Source organism: Geotrypetes seraphini, chromosome 6, assembly GCF_902459505.1.
Source record: "Geotrypetes seraphini chromosome 6, aGeoSer1.1, whole genome shotgun sequence".
In the NCBI taxonomy this organism is placed as follows: Eukaryota; Metazoa; Chordata; class Amphibia; order Gymnophiona; family Dermophiidae; genus Geotrypetes; species Geotrypetes seraphini.
This window is the reverse complement of record NC_047089.1, coordinates 61,879,095-61,905,362: the sequence shown is the minus strand read 5'-3', so window position 1 is coordinate 61,905,362 and position 26,268 is coordinate 61,879,095. Positions and strand designations below refer to the sequence as shown.

Genomic DNA, 26,268 nt, shown 5'->3' with positions numbered 1-26,268 from the left:
CAAACACAATGACAAGTTATAAATTAAATAAATGAAGATTGGGAAGTGAGGTTCACATATTTTAGCTTAGCTATGCATGTTTGGGTGGATGGAAAAAAAAAATAATATTATGTCTTTAGTAACCTTAGTCAGGACTTGAACTCCTGACCTTTGGAAGATATATGCAGTGCTTTTAAGCACTGAGCTATGTTGGGGATTTGGGAATGGGAGTCTCCAGAAATGGCTTTAGGTACAAGCTTTGACAAGGGGCAATTATTGCAAGTATCTACAGGTGTATTTGATCTGAGAACACCCAATGAACGTCCAAAACGATTTCAAAATTCTAACGGCTTCTATGACGTCAGACGCTACTTTATGGTTAGGGTTAGGGCTAGAGTTAAGTAGCTCAGTGAGTAAACACGCTGTACCAATCATCCATAGGTTGTGAGTTCAACTCCCGGCTTGTCTTTTACTTGATTATAACATGAGGGGTTTATGCTGCAGGAGTGTGTTGTTGGGGTGTTGCAGGGGTGTCTAGGATGACAGAGAACAGTCACTTGCGTTTTCAACAACGCATTTGAATTTCTTAAGACGGAACCTTAGTGAGCCGGGGAGGAAGGTCACCGCAGCCTCGCGCCTCAGATGAAAAGGTTCATTTTTTAGGGACCGTGTAAGCTGATCTGGGACAGTCTTCAGCGACTCGGAGCCCTCCTCCCGGCTGGGCAGAAAGAGGAGGCTTTGGTGGTGGTGGTTTTGGTGGTGAGTGAGGGCGGGAGGGGGGAGTCGCCTGGCTGCTGCATCTGCACTCCTGCTGGCCACAGACCTACTGATCACAGAGCAGAGATCAGAGAAGCACGCAGGTATGTGCGCATGCGCGGCTAGGGTTTTATTATATAGGATATACACCTATCGCATCTCATTTTCATCACAAACACATTAGCGAGACTATACACAATACATTACAAAGTTGAGCTTGGGTTTGATAAAATAAACAGCATAATTTTAACTCTGTATTATATTTATTGAACCATACTTAAGAATATGGGTGTTGCATCCGTGACAACGGTGCTTTACACCATTGAGCTACCAGTCTTTTGCTTCAACTGACTGTGATATGATAGCTAAGTAGAGTATACTTTAGCACATCACTAAGGTATGCTATGACAGGGGAACCAGAGACACAGGTGTAGGTCAGTGAGTAAAAGCACTATATCGCTCATCTGTAGGTTGTGAGTTCAACTCCTGGCTTGTCTTTTACTTGTGGCATATCTACCTTCCAGGTGCACCTTGATGATGTCACAATGAGGTCAGCATTGTGCTGCTGGCTACTTCCTCTTCCTGTAAACTAGAAGCCACATTCAGGTCTGATCTGTGTTTTGATTCTGTTTCTAAGTTGGGCCAGTGTAAGTTATGGGATTTACCTTTGTTCTGAAGAATGAGCTGATTGTAGCAATGTTTTAAGACCAGGAGAGTGTTCTTTCGAGCAAGATATCACTTCTAAACTATCTTCTCTGAAATAATGTCTCTGGGAAATCGAGAGAAAGCTTATTGGATGACTTAGGGTGCCTTTCCTGCCAGTCTTTGTGGAACTTAAACGAAGTTTATAAGAAGTCTATATGGTGTTCAAAGTCCTATCCTTTCCACTTCTAATAGGAGGTGAGTATGACATTCCTGTACAGCTTTCTGTGTAGCATACATCTACCGGTTCCCACCTTCCATACTGATAATGTAAGTTCAGCACCCACTCGGTACGTTTCATCTTCTAGTTCTCCTTTGAAACATAACATATTTTTTTTCCTTGTATTAATGGTAAACTGTACAATTCTGATATCCTAGAGGAAAAAGATACAACACAGCAGTGTTCTCTGTCTGACATTCCCTACCTCACTGATATTGCCAGATCAACTAATATATAGTTTACAAAATGGTATACTGTGTTTTGGTTATCCTTTTCATCATCCTATACTTACAATGCTGAATGACTGATAATAAAGAGTATAAAAAAAGTATAATCTAAAAAAACAAAACAAAAAAAAAACATCGTACCGAAGTCTATCACGGGTCCATTGGAGACGTCTATCTTGTGTCTATCTTGCGCCAAGAGGTTGTAGAGACGTCTACCGCACGCCTAAGTACCGTTTGATTGACACTTGCGTTTGCCGGACGTCTAAAGCACGCCGAAGTTAGACGTACTAATAGAGAATTTACCCCTTACTGTCTTACTCAGAATAAATTGGAGAGCTTCTACACAAATGTCCAGCTGTCACACCATCAGGTGACTTGTTGCAAATGTGCCAAGACTTGGTTGGTGGGGAGGGGGGGGGGTTCTTCCTTTCTCACTTCTTGATTGGCTCTTTTGGTGTGTCTGCTGTGATCTGCAGTTCTTCAGTCTCCTTTCAGTTGGAATCTGTTAGGCTCTTTCTTCCTCCTGTGATCTAAGCTCCTCTAACTTCTGTAATTATCTTGTTGATCCAAAATATAACAATGCAGAAAGTGTTCTTATTGGTTCTCTCAGTTTGTCCATTTGACAGGTGTGGTACACTGAGGAAAAGGACAACTTCACTTCTAATTGCTTACAGAATGCCCTCGAAAACTTGGAGATTAACTGGACTCCCTATCAGAAACAATATTTTCTAGTATCCTGTGTAGTCAGAAGATGTGTTCCACAAAGAACATAGCTAATTCGGATGATGAGGGAGGTTTTGGTAAAGACACAAAATGAGCATTTTTTATTAACTCTGTCCACTGTATTATCTCTGGATGGTAGTACAGTATATTTACAGGAAGCATTTGGAAGGAAGCCTAAGACTCCAGTTAGCCCAGATGCCTAAGGCCCCTCCTATGAGAGTGGCCTTAGGCACCTAGGCCAATCAGAGCCTTTGGCCCCTCCCTGGTGCATCCCAGAATGCACTGGGAAGGGAAAGGCCCACCATTTTGGAGTAGCAGGCCTACTGGCTGGAGAGTGTATGCATCCCTCCGGCCGGATTTTTATCTTAAAGGGTACCGGAGGGGGGGAGGAGTGCTGTGGGGAGTCTACCGGTTGGGGGGGCTCTGGAGGGGGAGTGTCACCAGGTTGGGGGGGGAAGTTCCAGGGGGGTGGCGACAGGGAGTAGTGGGCATCTCTCCTGTTGGGAGATTTGTTGGGGGGAGGGGGCATCTGCGGTTCCAGCAGGAGGGAGCGGGCATCCTTCTTGTCACAGACATTTGCAGGGGGTTCTGTGGTGGCAGTGGGAGGGAGTGGGCATCCCTCCTGCTACAGACATTTACAGGGGGTTCTGGGGTGGCGGCAGGAGGGAGTGAGCATCCCTGCTGCCATCTGACTGTGTGGCGGGGGAGGGGGGTCCCTGCCGCAGCCGCTCAGCTGATCACAGCAGGAAGATTTCCTTGCCGCAAACAGCTGAGCAGCCACATCTATTTGAAATGTAGGCCAGCATTTTACTGGCCTATATTTCTGGCATCTATCGCAGCCCTAGGGAGACACCTAGGAACGCCTAAGCTCTCCCAAGGCCACTTCTGGGCAAAACCATGCCCACACCCAGTCTTGGGTGAGCTTAAGTGTCCTGACGCGTCTCCCTGCACCTAAGTGTAGGCGGCTTGCCTTGGGGGTTTTGTTTTTTTTGTAGAAAACATGTGTTCTTATTGGCTGATTAAACTTTCTCAAAACACACTTTCTAGATGTTTTTGTAGTTGTTTTATCTCCAGTGTGTCCAAATTTTAAGGGGGCATGTTAGAGGTGTGTTTTGGGCAGACTTAGGACTTGAATGTTCGTCAGGCATAATCAAACCATTAACAAAAGGTCCTGGAATTTTTTTTAGACGTTTGGAGTTAGACCTGTTTTGTTAGACCTGTTTTAAAAGCATCTAAATGTTAACAAGATGCCCAAACCAATCAGATGACAACTGGAGGTATTAAGCATGATCACCCTTTACTCCCCCAGTGGTCACTGACCCCCTCCCATCAGCCAAAGTTGTTTAAAAAAAAAACAAAACCACCCCAAATACATTCTAGCCCTGTGTTTCTCAACTCGGTCCTGGAGTATGCCTTTGCCAGTCAGGTTTTCAGGATATCCACAATGAATACGCAAAAACTTGATTTGCATACGCTGCCTCCATTATATGCAAATTTCTTTCATGTATATTCATTGTGGATATCCTGAAAACCTGACTGGCAAGGGGATACTCCAGTACTAAGTTGAGAAAACACTGTTCTAGCTCTCAGCCCAAGCAGCTTCAGATGTTAACATAGACATCTGAACCCAGAAAGCAGAGGGTTACTGCAGTGAATTTCACATTAAAAGTTCCAGGTACAGATGTCACTATATCATGGTTATACTGTACTAGTTTTTTAGCCCGTTACATTAACGGGTGCTAGAATAGATATGTAGACTTAGGCACAGAAACTATTGTCTTGAAACAGTCTCACACACTTATCAGGTGTTCTTTTCAGACCTGGCATATGAGGGTTCTATCATTGCACTGAGTTTTGTATAAGGCAACAGTTCAAGAACGAAATATAATAACAATGGCCAGTTATTATATTTCGCTGATGCCTAATTTTGAGCCTTATACAAAACTCAGGGCAATGATAGACACCTGTTTCGGAGCACTGCTTGCTAATTCATGATGTGTGTGAGACTATTTCAAGACAATATTTTCTCAGGACATTATAGATGAAATTTGCAAGCTACTATATTTCCTGGAACAGCGCCAAACCTTTAAGTCTTCCTTTTGATTTTCTGGAAGTCAACCAAATTTCAGTTTGGGTTTTGGAACCAAAACCAGCTTAAAATCAGATTTCATGTTTCATCTTTCAGCCAAAAATGCAAGTGCATTTTTGGCTGAAATTGAAACTTCTTCCCCCCTCCCTTTTTGCCACCAGGTCAAGTCTTCTTGGGCCCAGATCCACCCCACCCCAACAGAAAGATGGTCTCCAATAGGCTGAGTCAACCATTTACCCCACTGGAAGAAAATGCGTGCCACCATGCTGGCCCTTCCTCCCATTTGAAGAACATCCCCCCAAAACTACCTTTAACTGCCCTGGTGATCTAGTACAGTGTTCTTCAACCTTTTTACACCTATGGACCGGCGGAAATAAAATAATTATTTCGTGGACCGGCAAACTAATAACACTGAAATTTTTAAAAACCCCATTGCCGCCCTGTCCCCGCGAGCTCGGTCCCGTTAACTATCTGATCCCATCCGCACAAGCCTCAAATAGTTATGATTTTATATTGAACATATTTTATTAAAGTATAAAAAGAAACAATATTCTGTACAATTGTCATTTTATAAATATAAATAATACAGGGCAAGGATCAACAAACCCCCCGTCTCCCCTCCCCTTCACATATATCCCCTCTACTATCAAGAAAACTGAAGCCAAATTATTACAGAATGCTACACAAATATCATGCTAACAGAATACCGCAGTCACACATGGCAGGAATGGTGTTAGGGGGAGTGCAACTAGGGCAACTGCCTCCTGGTCAGAGAGAGCCCTAAGCCAGCTGGAAGCTAAAGACGCACTGCCTGGGCTTTGCACTCCCCAGTTATGTCTAACATCAGCTCTAGCAGGATCCATATTTTAAATCTGATATATTCTAATCACAAGATAGAAATAAAATTATTTTTTTCTACCTTTGGTCGTCTCTGGTTTCTGCTTTCATTATCTTTTCACTCTCTTTCATCTAGCATCTGCCTCTTCCATCCACTGTCTGCCCTCATCCCTCCCCCTCCCATATGGTATCTGCGTTCTTTCTATGCCCCTCTCTTCTACACCAGATCTAGCATCTTTGTCCCTCTTTCCTTATTTTTCATCTGACCCCCCTTCCCAGCATCAATCTCTCTCTACCTTGTCATTCCTCTGTCTCTCCCCTTTCCCTCATCTGATCTCTCCATTCTATCCTGACTCCTTCCCCTCCTCTAATCTCCCTGCCAGCTGTTTCCTTCAAATGTTCCTCCTCCCCTGTCCAGCACTACCTTCTTCCTTTCTTCCTCCCCTTATCCAACAGTAATTCTCGTCCCTTCCCTTTCCCTTCTCCCCTGTCAGCAGTAGCCCCTTCTCCTCCCTTGTCCTGGAGTACCCCTTCTCCCTTTCCTCCTCCCCTTATCCAACAGTAATTCTCATCCCTTCCCTTTCCCTTCTCCCCTGTCAGCAGTAGCCTCTTCCCCTACCTTGTCCAGGAGTACCCCTTCTCCCTTCCCTCCTTCCCTCTCCAGCAAATGTTCCCTCTATCTAGGCTAGCAGCAGCTCTGTGTGCTTTTAACTTCGGCACACAGCTGCCCCTAAGCAGTATTTTAGCGCGGTTTCATGAGGCAGCCTGCGGCTGCTTTTCTGGGGGTGCGGAGACATAAGCGGCAAGAGTCGGTGGTGGCAGGCAGGTGCCGGCATAGCGACGGCAACAGGAAGTTGCACGTCAGCTGACGCCGGCACCTTTTGCTGCGGCGGGGTCCTGAATCTTTTGCGGACTGGCAAGATTTTTTTGTGGACCGGCACCAGTCCGTGGACCGGCGGTTGAAGAACTGTGATCTAGTACCTCTTACAGGAAGGAGCTGTCATAGTTGCTCCTGCCCCCGCCGATTCCTCCACTGATGAGACCTGGTCTTTTGGGAGAGGAGGGGGAGGTGCAGTGCCAGCAGCCTGGGACAGCCACAGCGCCCACCCACCTAACAGTCTCGCGCTCCCAGCCGTAGCTTCTGAGCGCCGTCGCTCCAGCCAATCGTCGGCCGCCTTGGTCTGGGCCGCTCCGCAGCGCTAGGCGGCCGCAGCCCATGCCGCTGTCACGCCAACCTGCCGCCGAGCTGTCTTTTTGCCTCTGCCGGCGGGGACCGCCGGGGCCTGGGTGCCTGGGTGGGTGGGATCAGTGATTCAGCATTAAAGCGTGCGGAGGGCAGGGCAAAGCAGGCTGCGGTCCCGGCTTCCACATTAAAGCGTGCGAAGGAGGGCAGGGCAAAGCAGGCTGCGGTCCCAGCTTGAGGAGTCAATCCTGCGATACCATTGGGCCGTCAAGTAGGCAGGGCTGTGGGGCCTGGGTGCAGCGGGGAAGGGGGGTCTTGCCTGGCTTGGGCCAGCTGAATTCCCTGCTCTCCTAAGTGGCGGCCCCTCACGCCGCGCCATCTAGCGCATGCGCACTCGTACTTGTGCCACCACATCCCGACAGAAAAGGGATCAGGGAACACGCGGCGCAAGTGCGCATGTGCACTTAGCTTTTTATTATTATAGATGGTGAGCCCTCAAAAACCTACTGTGCCCTCATTAAGATGACACCTGCAGGCATAAGGGCTATTGTGATGTATAGGTGGGTACAGTAAGTTTTAGGTGGGTTTTGGAGGTCTCACCATACAATATAAGCAAGATATAGTGACATCTGTACCTGGGACTTTTTTTTTTTTAAATATCGTGTTTATTGAGACAAAGGACAACTGGACAGCAAGAGCCCAGGACATGGCATTAATATAAACATGACGGCAAACAAACACGAGCAGAATGGTACAAGTAAGAAGAATGAACTCGCAAAGCTCTCAAAAGATAACATAGAACCACAACATGGGCAATGGAAAAAGGCTTGCAAGGCTCGCAGACCAGCGCGGGACTTTTAATGTGAAATTCACTACAGTACTTATTAGAAGAGCCCCTCTGCTATTTTCAGCTGTCTAAACAATTTGCTAAGAATGCAGGCTGCCTAGAGGAAAACTTGCTTTTGTGCATTTTTCATGTGGACATATTTATATTGGAGAATGGCCAATAAAGATAGATGTACTAAGGACCAAAACGTCTAGATAGGTCATTTTCAAAAAAGAAAAAAAGATAGACTTCTTTCTGTTTTGAGCATGGGCATTTTCTCTATTGGATTTCTGGACGTCTTTCCCAAAACGTCCAAACTCAGACTTAGAGGTCCTATCGAAAATGCCCCTCCTCATGTCCAAATGCAACATTTAGGAGTAAATTCTCTATTAGTACGTCTAAGTTAGGCGTGCTTTAGACGTCCGGAGAACGGCAGTGGCAATTAACCAGTACTTAGGCGTACGGTAGACGTCCCTACAATCTAGTCGCGCAAAATAGATGCAGGTTTCTGAAACGTCATTAAGACGTTTCTATTGGACCCATGATAGACGTGGGTACGGTTTTTTGGACGTCTCCAATGGACCCATGATAGACGTGGGTATGGTTTTTTGTTTTTTTTTGTTTTTTTTTTAAATGATACTTTATTTATACTCTTTATTATCACACATTCAGCATTGTAAGTATAGGATGATGAAAAAGATAACTAAAACACAGTATACCATTTAGTAAACTATATATTAGTTAATCTAGCAGAGAACACTTCTGTGTTGTATCTTTTTCCTCTAGGATATCAGAATTGTACAGTTTACCATTAATACAAGGAAAAAAAATATGTTATGTTTCAAAGGAGAACTAGAAGATGAAATGTACCTAGTGGGTGTTGAACTTACATTATCACTATGGAAGGTGGGAACCGGTAGATGTGTGCTACACAGAAAGCTGTACAGGAATGTCATACTCACCTCCTATTAGAAGTGGAAACGATAGGACTTTGAACACCATATAGACTTTTTAATAAACTTCGTTTAACTTCCACAAAGACTGGCAGGAAAGGCACCCTAAGTCATCCAATAAGCTTTCTCTCGATTTCACAGAGACATTATTTCAGAGAGGATAGTTTAGAAGTGATATCTTGCTCGAAAGAACACTCTCCTGGTCTTAAAACATTGCAACAATCAGCTCATTCTTCACAACAAGAAACAGAATCAAAACACAGATTAAACCTGAATGTGGCTTCCAGTTCACAGGAAGAGGAAATAGCAAGCAGCACAATGCTGATCTCATTGTGACATCAAGGTGCACCTGGAAGGTAGATATGCCACAAGTAAAAGACAAGCCGGGACTTGAACTCACAACCTACAGATGATCGATATAGTGCTTTTACTCACTGACCTACACCTGTGTCTCTGGTTCCCCTGTCATAGCATACCTTAGTGATGTGCTAAAGTATACTCTACTTAGCTATCATATCACAGTCAGTTGAGGCAAAAGACTGGTAGCTCAATGGTGTAAAGCACCGTTGTCACGGATGCAACACCCATATTCTTAAGTATGGTTCAATAAATGTAATACAGAGTCAAAATTATGCTGTTTATTTTATCAAACCCAAGCTCAACTTTGTAATGTATTGTGTATAGTCTCGCTAATGTGTTTGTGATGAAAATTAGATGCGATACGTGTATATATATAAAACCCTAGCCGCGCATGCGCACATACCTGCGTGCTTCTGTGATCTCTGCTCTGTGATCAGTAGGTCTGTGGCCAGCAGGAGTGCAGATGCAGCAGCCAGGTGACTCCCCCCTCCCTCCCTCACTCACCACCGCCAAAGCTTCCTCCTTCTGCCCAGCCGGGAGGAGGGCTCCGAGTCGCTGAAGACTGTCCCAGATCAGCTTACACAGTCGCTCAAAAATTAACCTTTTCATCTGAGGCGCGAGGCTGCGGTGACCTTCCTCCCCGGCTCACTAAGGTTTCATCTTAAGAAATTCAAATGCATTGTAGAAAATGCAAGTGACTATTCTCTGTCATCCTAGACACCCCTGCAACACCCCAACAACACACTCCTGCAGCATAAACCCCTCATGTTATAATCAAGTAAAAGACAAGCCGGGAGTTGAACTCACAACCTATGGATAATTGGTACAGCATGTTTACTAACTGAGCTACCGAGCTACTTAACTGTAGCCCTAACCCTAACCATAAAGTAGCATCTGACATTATAGAAGCCGTTAGAATTTTGAAATCGTTTTGGACGTTCATTGGGTGTGCATAGATCAAATACACCTGTAGATACTTGCAATGATTACCCCTTGTCAAAGCTTGTACCTATAACCATTTCTGGAGACTCCCATTCCCAAGTCCCCAACATAGCTCAGTGCTTAAAAGCACTGCATGTATCTTCCAAAGGTCAAGGGTTCAAGTCCTGACTAAGGTTACCAAAGACATAATATTCTTTTTTTTTCCACCCACCCAAACATGCATAGCTAAGCTAAAATATGTGAACCCAATCTTCATTTATTTAATTTGTCATTGTGTTTGGTGGAGGTAAGCTTTTAAGCGTTCTGCTGTACTTTTTTATATAACAGCGATATCGGCATACTTTAGGGTGTAATTAACAGTGTTGCTGTAGCGCGGAGCGGCTGCTGCAAGCACGCCCAAGCGGCACAAACACGTCATCGCGTTTTTTTGCGTTGTGACGTCATAGAATCGTCCGTTCTTCATACGCAGTTATTTCTCATAAAATGGCTGCCAGAAGACAGCCAAATTTTACCACCCAGGACACCAGGCTGCTGGCCAGGCTGTTTCTCTCCCGGGAGCACCACTATTTTGTAGTGCCTGGCCATCGCAGGTCATACCTGCAATTCAGGGAGTCATGGACCCGTCTGACCCGGCGGTACAATCGCAGAGCCTCCTGTCCCAGGGAAGTAAGTATTCCAAGTCAGGCCCTCACAAATAATCATGTAAAATGTAATGATGGAAACCTGTCTCAATCAAATTGTTCATGTTTTGTGGGTAAATTTTGATTCCTTTTAAAAACTACAATTGTGCATAATAAATCTTTTACATTGAATACTGAAATTAAAGCACATCCCAAAGGAGCAGTAGTAGGATTTCAAATGACAAATTCAGCTCCTAGAAGGCATCTATTCCATTCACAACATGCACACAACTAATTTTTGGGTCACAAGCTTCGCATTTGTAATAGAAACATCTTGAAATCAACTTTGCCAAAGTGCTGCTATGTCATTTCAAATACCTTCAACTCTCCTGTATCAATCTGCTGGTCTAGGGAGATAGTGGCATGACGTTTAAAGTGACAGCGTCAGTACCCTGACGTCAGGGGTTTCAAGCCACGCTGCTCCTTCTGACCAAACTATTTTATTGCCCCTGCTGCATGATTGTAAGCTCACCAGGACATGCTGTAATGTGGGGCAGTGCTGATAGGCTACAGCCTCAGCACCCTGGGGTTGTGAGTTCAATCCCACCTCCTCCTTGTGATGCTGTCCATGTCACCTCACCCCCCCCCCCCCACTGTCCCAGGTACAGTAGAGAGATAGCGATGCCTCCAGCACAGAAAGGGGAAAATGCTGGAGTACATGAATAAATTCATGTAAAACATGTGGCAGAAGGGGGTGGAGGCAGACAGCAAAGCGGATAGGGGCTCTTGGAGGGCAGCGTACTCCATTTTTATGTGCTTATAGAGGTCAATACTTAAGTAAACATGTTATGCCACAGTGCTAGATGGCACTCATCATATCCCTCCCTCTCTGTTCTTTCTCTCTCTCTATTATCCAGGTTGAGGATCTCAGGAAAAGGGGGCGACTGCTGAGGCGCCAGGGGCGGGCCTTCCTTGAGGGGGTGAGGGAGGAATTGCGCGCAGAAGCCGGTGAGTAATGAGTCCAGCGTGTGTTTCTTTGTGATCAGCCTACCAGAATAAATAGATGAAAATGCTTGAGTAGCTGTAAACCATTCTTAATCATAAAATCTGCAGTAAAGCTGCTATTGTGATATCATGTCACAATGGCTTTATGGTGTTCTACTTGCCTCACTTACTTACGCTACATTTTGATGTTTACAGTGGAGTAGGTGCTTTGCATCCTGTTATTAGCATTTGAAGAAAATAACGTAGTAAATAATGTCATGTTCAAAAGTGTTGTGGACATATCTGACTGTATCCTATTTCTCTCTTGTCAAGCAGCAGCGCAGGCACCCCCTCAGGAGGCCCCGCAGGTGATGGAGGGAGCCCCACCCTGGTCCTCGGCGGAGGAGGAAGAGGAGATGGAGGAGGAGGAGGCCTGGCAGCCCTCAGGACCGCCCACACCACCACTGCCCCCTGGACCTCCACCACTGCCCCCACCACTGCCCCCTGGACTGCCTGCCCCACCACTGCCCCCTGGACCCCCACCGCCTGCCCCACCACTACCTCCAGGACCACCACCACCATCCCCTGTTGGACCTTCCCCTTCCCCCACCCATAGCCCTTCCCCTCACTCTCCTGCCCTTCCTGTTCCCATCCCACCCCCTTTCCTTGCTGTTCCCCCCCAGGAGCAGCCCGACCAGCCTCAGGAGGGGGTGGCCAGGGAGATGGCGGCCTACTCTGCCATCGTGGAGGAGGTGCAGGTATTGAGAGGGTGTGTGGAGAGGATGGAACATGCCCTCTTGCGGCTGATAGCCGCAAGAGGGCATGGTGCCAGCAGCCATACACCCTCTCAATGACTGCACCTCTTCCGCCCCCCTCGCCCGAGGTAGCTCAAGCTGCTCTTGGGGGGCACCCACCCTCTTTCCCTGCGTTATATGTTGTTAAATATGTAAATAGTTTTTAAAAAAAGTTTACGTTTTTAAAAGTTTTAATAATTTAATAAAAATATTGGTTTATATTTACTTTAAACTTTCCTGTGTGGTTTTAGCCTTGTAGCATCATCAGCTTAGTGGACAGAGTCCAAGGTCGATAGGGGTTCAGGAGGGACTGCTGAATGGGCCCTTTTCAATATAACAACAAGGTGACATATAGAAAGTTTGACAATCTTTATTGGGGTATGTCATTCATTCTATTACCTGCTAGCCACTCTGATGTCAAATCATTGCAGAATCTAGGAAAAAAGCAAGTGAATGCAAGGGTATATGCAACTGTAGGTGGATGACGACATCTCAGCTATGATGTGTAAAGTAAGCCAGTCCCTGTTCCAAAGTAAATGGCTACATAAGGAAGAGAATATAAGTCACTCTGGTAGATTTGTTGTTAAGGAATAGGGTTATTTCTAGTAAGAGTTGGCTCCACACCAGGAGAATCCAAATGAGACATGTGGGTTTTTCTTCCTTTCACAGAAGGTGATGGAAGTAAAGGCCAGATCCCTCAATCTATCCTCCTGGTTCTTGAGCTGCACTATTTTGGTAAAGCAGGTGTGGAAACCACAAAGATGCTCACAGCTGCACTGCTCTCAGTACTATAAAAACTCCATCTGACAATACTGCAGTTGCCTGTCTAAGACACCTGAAAACAGAAAAGAGGAGAAGCTGGTTTACACAACGTTCACAAACAGGGGGGTTCAACCCCCAAGGTCCTCCCTTCCCTGAAGCAATGTGTTAACCTCATATATGTTGAGCTGCTTAGATGTCACCGTGGTATAGTTGTTAAAGCAACTGCTAGGTTACTGCTAGTAAGAGTTGGCTCCACACCAGGAGAATCCAAATGAGACATGTGGGTTTTTCTTCCTTTCACAGAAGGTGATGGAAGTAAAGGCCAGATCCCTCAATCTATCCTCCTGGTTCTTGAGCTGCACTATTTTGGTAAAGCAGGTGTGGAAACCACAAAGATGCTCACAGCTGCACTGCTCTCAGTACTATAAAAACTCCATCTGACAATACTGCAGTTGCCTGTCTAAGACACCTGAAAACAGAAAAGAGGAGAAGCTGGTTTACACAACGTTCACAAACAGGGGGGTTCAACCCCCAAGGTCCTCCCTTCCCTGAAGCAATGTGTTAACCTCATATATGTTGAGCTGCTTAGATGTCACCGTGGTATAGGTGTTAAGGCAATAACCTTAACTTGCTGATGGTGTGGGTTAGTATCACCTGTAATCCTCCACTGCTACTGTTTAGAACTCATGTGAGGGAATAGACTAACTGAAAACAAAAAGGTTGTGTGCATATAACAGCAGGAATGCGTGCCATGGTGTTCTATGAGGCCAACATTATCAATTTACTATTGTTCCTGAAAGTCATCAAGGATACCTGTGTGAAGAGAACAATAGAAGTGTGAAACATTTATTTCACTCATCAGAAGAGTGACTCAAGTGTAGTAGAGTAAGCAAATAAAGGTTACCATATATCATTCTCACCTACAACTGTTTGGCTAGGTGCAAGCTGGTGTGCTGAGCTGCTGGTCTGGTCTCTCTCTGGCAAACACATAGGTGATGAGCAGAGTTAACCTGAAATGAAGAATAGAGAGAAACTGTTAACAAAGACCTATGTCTCCTAAATTAAACACTGAAGTTGTGGCAGAACACACACCTAGAAGTAACAGAGCTGTTAACATACCTTTAGAATCCTTATTAAAAATGGCAGCCATTAGGCACTCATTAGGAGTTTTCCACCTGAACCATGTTGATTGGATATCCATTGAATGGCAGTGTTCCCCCCCAACATACCCGACCTATTCTTATCAATGAGTTAGTACACAGAACCATTCCTCACCTGATTTTAATTTGCCTGTAATTTGATTCTACAAAGAATTAACTTTAACTCTATGAGTACCGTATTTTCGCGGATATAACGCGCACCCGTGTAAAACGCGCACACGGGTATAGCGCGCAGAAACCACACTTGTATGTACGGAAACTTTTGTATACAGCGCTCATGGGTATACCGCGCATGCTGCCCGACTCTCCTCTGGCCACCCCGACTCTCCTTTCGCCCTCCCCGACTCTCCTCTGGTTGCCCCGACTCTCCGTTCACCTGCCCTGACTTTCCGTGCACTGCCCTGCCTCTCCGTGCGCTGTCCCGACTCTCCGTTCACCTGCCCTGACTTTCCGTGCACTGCCCCGCCTCTCCGTGCGCTGTCCCGACTCTCCGTTCACCTGCCCTGACTTTCCGTGCACTGCCCCGCCTGTCCCCCTTGAAGGTCTGCCTGTCCCCCTTGAAGTCCTGTCCCCCCTTGAAGGTCTGTCCCCATCCTGAAAGCCTGATGCCCCCCCTCGACGTCCGATTCTTCTCCCCCCTCGGCAGGACCACTCGCACCCCCACCCCGAAGGACCGCCGACTCCCCGACAATATCGGGCCAGGAGGGAGCCCAAATCCTCCTGGCCACGGCGACCCCCTAACCCCACCCCGCACTACATTACGGGCAGGAGGGATCCCAGGCCCTCCTGCCCTCGACGCAACCCCCCCTCCCCCCCAACGACCGCCCCCCCAAGAACCTCCGACCGCCCCCCCAGCCGACCCGCGATCCCCCTGGCGACCCCCACGACCCCCCCACCCCCTTCCCCGTACCTTTGGTAGTTGGCCGGACAGACGGGAGCCAAACCCACCTGTCCGGCAGGCAGCCAACGAAGGAATGAGGCCGGATTGGCCCATCCATCCTAAAGCTCCGCCTACTGGTGGGGCCTAAGGCGCGTGGGCCAATCAGAATAGGCCCTGGAGCCTTAGGTCCCACCTGGGGGCATGGCCTGAGGCACATGGTCGGGTTGGGCCCATGTGCCTCAGGCCGCGCCCCCAGGTGGGACCTAAGGCTCCAGGGCCTATTCTGATTGGCCCACGCGCCTTAGGCCCCACCAGTAGGCGGAGCTTTAGGATGGATGGGCCAATCCGGCCTCATTCCTTCGTTGGCTGCCTGCCGGACAGGCGGGTTTGGCTCCCGTCTGTCCGGCCAACTACCAAAGGTACGGGGAAGGGGGGTGGGGGGGTCGTGGGGGTCGCTAGGGGGATCGCGGGTCGGCTGGGGGGGCGGTCGGAGGTTCTTGGGGGGGGCGGTCGTTGGGGGGAGGGGGGTTTGCATCGAGGGCAGGAGGGCCTAGGATCCCTCCTGCCCGTAATGTAGTGCGAGGTGGGGGTAGGGGGTCGCCGTGGCCAGGAGGGTTTGGGCTCCCTCCTGGCCCGATATTGTCGGGGAGTCGGCGGTCCTTCGGGGTGGGGGTGCGAGCGTCCTTCCGGATGATGAATCGGGCGTCGGGCGGGGTGTGAAATATGTAAAAAAAATTTTGTATACCGCGCTCAGGCATATAACGCGCGAAGGGTATGCGCGGTACGTAAAAACGCGTATAACGCGCGCGTTATATCCGCGAAAATACGGTAAACCCTCTCAGATGTATGAACACATCCATTTTACTTACATATCCATTTGTGTACCAGCAAAATATATACCAGCATGGTCTTTATCAGTCTTCTCAGTCATTTTTATCAGCCCTGTAGAATGGAGAGTAGGAGATATCAGAAATAAAATAACTAGTATAAACAATAGCACACAATGAAAGCCCATAAAGAGAAGTCAGTTTTTGCTGGTTGGTTTCTTTAGTTCTATGATAGTTCTAAGTAGCTTACAAAATATCATTCTCACCTGGACTTACTATCTGAGCTGCTTCTAGAAAAGATAAAACAACATATTAGAATGGCCATTATTAATGGCTCTGTGGAATAGAGAGAAATGGGAGGCAGAGATAGGAAAAAAAATGTAAAAGACTAAGACAGAGTAAAGTCTCAAACATCTGCATAAGCAATAGGATAGAATAGAAAGGAAACGCTGCTCACCTGGACCTTCTTATACCCATGCACGCCTATGTAGTGTGTGACGTCATCATGGCGGGAAAACTTTCTCTATGCCTATTGGGCGCCGTCCGGGTGCGGTTCCTTAGCCCGCTTCCTAACCACGCCCATCACACCTCATTGGGTGTTGTACAGGGGGTGTGTTTGAACGTGTTCTACAAGTAGCCTGAAAAGATGGCTACACCTTGCAACATGGCTCCAAAGCGAAAATCGAATTTCTTGTATGGAGAGTTGCAGATCCTTGTGGCCCAAGTTGGGGCCAACTATGATTCCCTCTTTGGGAGGGAAGCTGATAGGATTGGGATAGAAGGCCAGCATGCTATCTGGAGAAGAATCTGCAGTGACATAGATGCTGTACACCATCAGGGCCGTGATATAGAGGCTCTGAAAAAACGGTGGCGTGCCCTGCGGAGCGAGGTCCGGCGGAAGCAGGAACGGATTAATGCGCAGGGTCCTTGCGGCAATCTCCAACTGACTGTCCTGGAGAGTGAGGTGATGGACATAGTGGGTCCTGGAATAGGTCCTGTTGTGGGAGCCATTGATACTTCCCTGGGGCACCAAGGTAAGATCACTTTACATAGAAGCCATTGACTTGTTGGTGTTTTAACTCATATTTTATATCTTTCTAAACTACAACAGTACTATACAACCAATGCAATTCATAGTAATATAATAAAAGCCATTGCCTGTTTTGATACTCTTGGAAGCCTAACATGTGGAATACGTTGTTAATGTTCCATATGTTAGCCTGCATAATACCTTGTAAATGACCAGATGTACAGTATTGTGACCTGTGATGCAATTCAAATGATGTTCTCAGATGTTACCGCTTTCAACTAATACCAATGTGTATTTTCTTGTCTTTTTGCAGAGGTGTCCCATCCTCCTTCTGCTGCTGATAGGGATGAAGGGGATGAGGAGGAGGAGGAGGAGGAAGCAGTGGCAGGCACATCATACGCCACCCCTCCTCCTCAGAACACTCATGCACAAGCTGCACCGGCGCCCCCCCTTCATCCCCATGATGACAACAGGGCAGTAGAGGAGGGGGAAGAGTTGGAGGAGGAAGAAGAGGTGGATGAGGTTGGAGCCCTGGGGGAGGAAGATTTCCATCAGGGTGATGAGCTGGAGGCCCCCCCTGATGAGCTCCACCGTCAATTGGTGGAGGTGGGTGACCACATCCACCAAAGACAAACTTTGCTCATCAGGGAGGTGGCTGAGATAAAAGAAGCCACACATGTAATGAACCAGCACCTGGCCTCCCTGGTGGCCGAGCAGTCTGCAACACGTGCTTTGCAGATTGCAATCCTAGAAGAGCAGGCAGGGACTCGCCGGGCGCTGGAGAACATGTGTGGCATTCTTTCACACCTTCTCCCCCAGCTCATCACCCAGACTGCCTCCCATGGGGATCCTGGACCTCAATCCACCTCCCAGACCTCCTCCAGCCAGGCTCCCACCAGGCAGGGTTCCCCCCCGGCCACCCGTGGCCGGAGTCGAGGCCGTGGCCGGGGAAAGGGAAAAGGAAAAGGAAAGGACCCCCATTAGGACCCACTATGTCCTCTGAACACTCCCAGGCCAGTCATGCCGCATGGACCCTGGGGCTCCGCTGGACCTCCTCTGCATGTACACGCCACAGCCTCTATATCACGGTTCAGTCACTGCAGATCTTTCATCCAGATAGCCTCCTGGCCTGAGTGCCAATCTTCATCAGCTTCAACTCCCATCGAGGGCATCATAGTTGGATAATAACTATTACACCCTTCCAAGGATCTGTAGCTCTCCAGGAGCCATGTTGCTGACTTAATCTTAAGGTGCAACCCGTGCCATCTGTTGGCAGCCTGGACATTTGCCTGACTTCATCTTAAGGTGCAACCCGTGCCATCTGTTGGCAGCCTGGACATTTGCCTGACTTCATCTTAAGGTGCAACCCGTGCCATCTGTTGGCAGCCTGGACATTTGCCTGACTTCATCTTAAGGTGCAACCCTTGCCATCTGTTGGCAGCCTGGACATTTGCCTGACTTCATCTTAAGGTGCAACCCGTGCCATCTGTTGGCAGCCTGGACATTTGCCTGACTTCATCCTTGTCACAGGAAATGAAAGACTTTTTTCTTTGAACCAGGAAGCATTTAATTATGAATTGCACACAGCACAGCGGGTTCTCTGAAGAAGCCTCCTTGGCAAAACGCGTCTGAACCCTGCCGGACCATCGCTGTATGGACTTTGAAGTTAAGTTTGCTTGCACTTTTTGAAACTATATTTTTTTTAATCATTGAATACTCACCTATGTTATGGACATGCTAAACAGAATGAAGCACTTTCAATGACCAATCTCTTTAGGGGTTTGTTCCCCATCCTGAGTTTTTTTCTATTCCATCCGTGGATTCTGAGCACCATCTGAGTTAAATAAGGTATTAAATACTTCTTCAGGCTTGTTCCCTTATGTTTTTTGTGGTTGCATCCTATATTATGCATATTTCCATCTATTATGTACAACAGCAAGTCAATGGATTTATGTTTTACAATAAAATCCATCAAATAAATGAAACATATATAGCTGACAGTGTGTTTGTGTTTCAGCTTATATTGTATTCGTTAGGTGCTTCACGGAGCTACATTGCTGTATCATGTGGTTTACAGAGGTATGTCCCAACAGTGTCATGAACGACCACTAGGCCAGTTAAGGGTTTGAGGATACCCCTAATGGATATGCATCGTGGTAGATTTGATGGCTGACACCTCCATTAGATGCAAGTCTCTCATGCATGCTCATTAGCGCTATCCCTTACAATCCTCTTATCCCACCTTTCACAACCTAGCTCCCTATGCATCAACATCTGTCCCTCTCTTTTGTTATTTTCCTTGATGCATACCAGGGGAGGGGAGGAGAGGGCTGGAACCTACATGCCATCTCTCCATTCCACCTCAAAACCTAGTGTTACTCCCTAATCTCCTTCCATCCCCAGTGTCAACCTTTCACCCTTTCTGTTTGCAAATACCCTTGCATCCCTAATCTCTCCTTGCCTCCATGACATCCTCCACCTCTTGCTTTTATCTTTTCTCATTCAAGACTACTATCCAACATATCTCTGCTCCCCCCTCCCCCAAGTCTGGCCATATCTAGACACCTCTCCTGCATTCAACTTAAGAATCTCATTAATATGTATCCCATCTGGTGCAGTAGCTGCCTTGGTTGATGACATATTTCCCATATTTAAACAAAGGTTCCCATCCATTCCACTTGGAGTTAATTGAAAGTTGTAGGCCCCCTCTGCTCTTTCTTTTTGGTGTACTCTGCTAATATGGAAAATGGAGGTGGGGCAGACCATGACATTATGAAAGCAGGGAGAGTGGTGGGTGTGGGCATCTGTGTGTAACCTGACCTGGCCCCTTCTTTTCCCTAACAATTTATTCCCCTCCACACTTAACACAAAATTTAAGTCCTCAACAATCTCTCACACCAACACCCAGAAAAATCCATAAACTAAGGAAATACAGATAATGGGGGTGGGGAGGAGTGTCAAAGGCAGAAGGGAGTATAAAGGAGAACAGGCAAGTCATAGCACAAAGTTTCATCATTGAGGAAACGGAACACCACAAACACCAACTCACATGAGGGGGTCTTACATAGGAAAAATGGCTGTACCAAAGCTTTCTATATACTAAGCACGCCTAATTAGCGGCTGACGTCATAGGAACCGTTAGGATTCAAATCTAATTGGATGTGCATTGGATGTGGTTTTGCAATATACAGCTGTAGTGACGTTGTAGTCATTTCCTTCACATCTCTAAGCTCTATGTTCTAAACAAAGTTACCTCTATAGCTCTATGCCTTAAGGCATTGCTTTTTCATCTTCCATACATCAGGGGGTTCAAGTCTTGAGTAAGTCTTGAGGTTAGCAAATAGGTTATATTCATTTCTCAGCCAGGACACCTGGTAACTCTTTAGCCTTGCCTTTACATATCACTATTTTGCTTCAGCTTTTATTATGTGCAGCCCATTGTCTAATATTTAATGCAACCTGTTCTCTCTCATGCTGAACACCCTCCCCCCACCAAAAACATCCCCCCCCTAACTGGATCATTCTTCAACACCTGTCCAAGCCCTCTGAAGTTTGATTTAACTCATAGCTGTTGCCCAATGCCTATATTGCATCAAAAGAAACACATTCCTACTAGAATGGCTTGCAGTTAGGAGCAAATGAAAATATCTCATGCACCTGTGGCTGCAGAATGCTGAGGAGAAACAGCAAATTCCACCACTTCTGAGAACTGTTAGGATGCAAGGAAACAAAAGTGAACAACAAACAGCACTGCAATCGGCTCTCTTTTAAAAGCAAAGAAAAACCAGCACACATTATCAGCACTTAAAAAGAGAATAAACAGATACATACCTTAACATTCCAGCTTCCCTCATTGCAAAATGGAGGTCTTCAGTTGCACAAAACTGACCTCATTGTGACCTCATCAATCTGCATCTTCCAAACTAATATGCCACAATTAAAAGATGTGCCGGGTGTAGAACCCACAACCTCTGGATGTTAGGAGCAAAGGCTGGCTCCTAACCCATAGTGCTACAGCTGCTTGACTGAGCTGTCCGTGCTTCATTAGGTATCATATCAGGATGAGCTCAAATAAGTTTAAGCAAAGGAATGCCTAAAGATTTGGAACGTTTTCAAGTAGAAAACAAATATCAAATATGTATTAAAGAATTGCAGCACAAATAACGCCTAAACGGAACAGATTATTTACAGTCCTATATGCATTAGTACAGTGCTTAGAATGAAGATTAGCGTGTGAGAAAAACAGAACTCCACCTCACATGCATTCAAGCACACTTGGGAATATGGGTTTGGGGCTCAGTGAAAGCAGCGCTTTTAACCATTGAGCTACCACTTTTTTTGTTTCAGCCTACTATGACATTATAGCTAAACTCCTTTTCCCTTTGCACTTCACTAAGATATGATATGACAAGGTAGCCAGAGGCATTGGAGCTGTGGGTCAGTGAGGAAAGGCACTCTCTACCAATCTTCCGGGCTTTGAGGGTTCAAATCCCAGCCTGTATTTTACTTGTGGCATATCTGCCTTCCAGGTGCACTTTGATGATGCTTTCCACTTCTTATAGGAGTTGAATATAACATTTCTCCATTTAAACATGGCATACGTTGTTAGTTTTTATCGTGGTAAAGTATACATTTCTGAAATGGTGAAGAAACAATAATATACAACTGCAGTAAGCGGTATAAGCAAATCCAAACTGCTATAAGCACAAGAAAGCATTTGTAGTTCAACACGGTAATGCTCCTGTTCTGAGCTCTGACCTCTGAAACTCCCCAGTTCGACTCCCACCTTTGCTCATTTTAATAAGGTCCTAGTTTTTTCCTATTAGCTCTTATAACAGGGTCTACATGGTGGACTTTGCCATTTGTAAGGTGCACAGGCAAACCTATTTTCAACTTACCATGGCTCGGACATCCTAAGCAGTGATGAGAGCACATTAACCAGGCGATCCACAAATGTCATCTTGCTGTCAGAGGAAAGGTTTCCTCTCATCACTGCTTAGGATGTCCGAGCCATGGTAAGTTGAAAATAGGTTTGCCTGTGCACCTTACAAATGGCAAAGTCCACCATGTAGACCCTGTTATAAGAGCTAATAGGAAAAAACTAGGACCTTATTAAAATGAGCAAAGGTGGGAGTCGAACCGGGGAGTTTCAGAGGTCAGAGCTCAGAACAGGAGCATTACCGTGTTGAGCTACAAATGCTTTCTTGTGCTTATAGCAGTTTGGATTTGCTTATACCGCTTACTGCAGTTGTATATTATTGTTTCTTCACCATTTCAGAAATGTATACTTTACCACGATAAAAACTAACAACGTATGCCATGTTTAAATGGAGAAATGTTATATTCAACTCCTATAAGAAGTGGAAAGCATCATCAAAGTGCACCTGGAAGGCAGATATGCCACAAGTAAAATACAGGCTGGGATTTGAACCCTCAAAGCCCGGAAGATTGGTAGAGAGTGCCTTTCCTCACTGACCCACAGCTCCAATGCCTCTGGCTCCCTTGTCATATCATATCTTAGTGAAGTGCAAAGGGAAAAGGAGTTTAGCTATAATGTCATAGTTGGCTGAAACAAAAAAAGTGGTAGCTCAATGGTTAAAAGCGCTGCTTTCACTGAGCCCCAAACCCATATTCCCAAGTGTGCTTGAATGCATGTGAGGTGGAGCTCCGTTTTTCTCACACGCTAATCTTCATTCTAAGCACTGTACTAATGCATATAGGACTGTAAATAATCTGTTCCGTTTAGGCGTTATTTGTGCTGCAATTCTTTAATACATATTTGATATTTGTTTTCTACTTGAAAACGTTCCAAATCTTTAGGCATTCCTTTGCTTAAACTTATTTGAGCTCATCCTGATATGATACCTAATGAAGCACGGACAGCTCAGTCAAGCAGCTGTAGCACTATGGGTTAGGAGCCAGCCTTTGCTCCTAACATCCAGAGGTTGTGGGTTCTACACCTGGCACATCTTTTAATTGTGGCATATTAGTTTGGAAGATGCAGATTGATGAGGTCACAATGAGGTCAGTTTTGTGCAACTGAAGACCTCCATTTTGCAATGAGGGAAGCTGGAATGTTAAGGTATGTATCTGTTTATTCTCTTTTTAAGTGCTGATAATGTGTGCTGGTTTTTCTTTGCTTTTAAAAGAGAGCCGATTGCAGTGCTGTTTGTTGAGACAAAAAAGGGGGTTGTAAAAGCCATGTGAAAATTATATTATGGTTTGGGCTGAAATGTGGTTTGTTATCCATGCAATATAATGTGTTTCATTGTTATGGTGTCATTATATTTATTAGGACAGAGAAAAGATGAAAATTACCTATTGAAATTCACTATTGGAATTATTGATGAAAAAACACAGCGGACGTCTGCCTCGTGTCTAACAAAGAGCCGCAATTACGATAGTTGAAACAGCATTGAAATCTAAGTTAGACCAGGGTTTCTTACGTCTACATAATTCACGATATTTAGACGCACGCGGTCGCCCAGGTAGCGCCTACCTAGCGTCCCCATTTGGCACGCCCACGGAACGCCCACGTCCAGAGCTGGAGACGGGACTATGCTTTCGATAGACGTCAGTTCGTCAAGTACTTCATAGGGACGTCTATGTGTCGTTAATTACCCAATTAACATTAATTAAGACCATTAACTTCGTGATTATTCACTTACATCCGACGTCCAAAGTACGCCTAAGTTAAACGCAGTAATAGAGAATTTACTCCTTACTCTCTAACATTTATTCCTGCCTTTTTCATGGCATAAATGATAGTGCCTAAATGTTGGTATGCAGATGCTGTTAATAGATTCGTGCTCAGCTCCTTGCATTATAACACCCGAATTTGGGTGACCTTTATAGAACTGGTCTCATTTGCTGGAAGCCCTTTTCATTTGCTTTTTGCAGAACAAGCCCTTGCTCTTCTGCACACATCCAAGCAGAACTTTTAAAGAAGGACTTTATCCTACCTCCAGCTAATTTATACATTCTGAGGGTATAGCTTGATAACAGATGGTATGGGGTCTGCTTTATACACCATGGAAGGATTTAAAAGAAGAAAAGTGTATTGTAGTACTTATAACCAAGATACAGTGTCGGTGCATTTAATTGCAAAGAGCTTTCACCACAGACTTGTGATTTGCAAGCAAATTGCTAATTTTGTCATATGTTGTCTTTTTTTAATTTTTTTAAATACAGGAACAGCAACAGTTTTCTGGAAATTATGCAGAGAAGCAAACTGCACTGAATCTGTAATTTCAAAAATTAAAACTTCTTTTGAATTTCTAATTCAAAAAATTTCTTCTGAAATTGCATCAGATGAAGGTATGTTGTAATTACCGAAAAAGCAAAAATATACAGCAAGCTGAGTTTTTTCCCCTAATATTCCAATAATAAAACATGAGACAGAGAAATGTGCTTGGGGGAGGTTCTTTCAGGAAGCTTTCAGGAAGGAAATTGATGTGTTTGGGGGAGAGGGTTTGGGGAGACTTCTGGATAGGGATGGATGGTTAGGGGGAGGGGGGATCACACCATGATGGGCCAGTTGCACACAGTGCAATCATATTTTGCTATGCATAATCATGTTGTGAAGGCCAAAGAGTGAGATATTTCTTCCCCCCCCAAATATTTTATTGAATTTGAATAAATCATTACACTGGAATCATAAAATGATCATAAAGATACTAATACATTTTAACTAATTAACTAAATGAGAAAATAACTACTGTATTTTTTGCTCCATTAGACGCACCTGACCATAAGACGCACCCTAGATTTAGAGGAGGAAAACAAGATAAAAACCATTCTAAACCAAATTCTCCCTGTCAGGCTCTGCACCCAACCCCACACTCCTTGCCAAGTACTCCCATATACCTTGAATCCCTCTAGGCCAGGGGTAGGGAACTCCGGTCCTCGAGAGCTGTATTCCAGTTGGCTTTTCAGGATTTCCCCAATGAATATGCATGAGATCTATTTGCATGCACTGCTTTCAATGCATATTCATTGGGGAAATCCTGAAAACCCGACTGGAATACGGCTCTCGAGGACCGGAGTTCCCTACCCCTGCTCTAGGCCAGTGGTTCCCAACCCTGTCCTGGAGGAACACCAGGCCAATTGGGTTTTCAGGCTAGCCCTAATGAATATGCATGAAGCAAATTTGCATGCCTATCACTTCCATCATATGCAAATCTTTCTCATGCATATTCATTAGGGCTAGCCTGAAAACCTGATTGGCCTGGTGTTCCTCCAGGACAAGTTTGGGAATCACTGCTCTAGGCAATCCACATATATTTAACTTAAACTGTTTGTACCACTTAGCCACTGCACCTTTATAGTTCACTAAAGAGGACCCAAGTGATATAAGTTCTGGTTGTGCATCTTGAACTTTATTTTGCAGGTGAGCAGCTTTAATACAATGCAACAGCTGAATCCATCTACAGTGGAACTTTGGTTTATGAGCATAATTCGTTCCAGAAGCATGCTCGTAAACCAAAGTGCTCGTATATCAAAGCGAGTTTCCCCATAGGAATGAATGGAAACTTGCTTAATTCATTCCCCCCCGAGGCCACCGGTGCTGCTTCACCTTACCCCCCCACCCTCGAGGCCACTGGCACTGCTCCACACCCCACCGAGAACCGGCATCCCCCCGCTCGCGTCACACTCCTCTGCGAGATCTGGCATCCCCCACCGAGCGCCCAAACACCATCCCTTACTCTGATTTGGCACCGGCACCAGCACCAACGCACAGGACATGCCGGTGCCCGAAGATCCTCCCTCCTGGCTGGGCTGGGCCTTGAGCATCTGTGTATGCTCAAGGCCTTCTAGTTCTCGTTCTAATTGCTTCTAATAATTTCAGCTATACACAGCTGAAAGTAGTGCAACATGCAGAAAGTGAAGTTTAGATAGTTTTTCACTTTCTGCATATTGCACTGCTTTCAGCTGTGTAAGTTATCAGAAGAAATTAAGGAAAGATTTATAAACTATAGAGTTTTACCTCATGCAAAATTGTGATTTAGATTCTAAAGTAGTGTTTTTCAACCTTTTTACACCTATGGACCAGCAGAAATAAAAGAATTATTCTGTGGACCGGCATCGATCTGTGGACAGGCGGTTGAAGAACACTGGGCTAAGTCGTGGGCCAGACCCCGCCCATCTCAACCCAATCTCCACCCCAGACCCCGCCCCCATTATAGTACTAATTGCACCTTGCACGTCCCGTGCCTCATCTGGAAGCCTTCCCTCTGACGTTGCAACGTCAGAGAAAAGGCTTCCGGTTCAGGCGCAGGATGCCCGTAGGAGCCACTGCCTGTGGCTTTGTGTACTGAATCAGGAAGAGGGAGCTGGCTTGAAGTTAACGCCGCATCGATCGCACCATGGACCGGTGGTTGAAGAACACTGTTTTGGGCCTGATGCACGTGCTGG

General features: G+C 45.8%; 1 protein-coding gene across 1 annotated transcript in view; it reads left to right on the top strand.

The window, feature by feature from the left end:
• SETDB2 (SET domain bifurcated histone lysine methyltransferase 2) overlaps positions 1 to 26,268 on the top strand; it is a 273,867-nt gene that overhangs the window by 243,245 nt on the left and 4,354 nt on the right. The window contains exon 32 of the mRNA XM_033949980.1: positions 24,046 to 24,171. Within this exon, the coding sequence (XP_033805871.1) occupies positions 24,046 to 24,171 (126 nt within the window). The remainder of the gene's footprint in view (positions 1 to 24,045; positions 24,172 to 26,268) is intronic.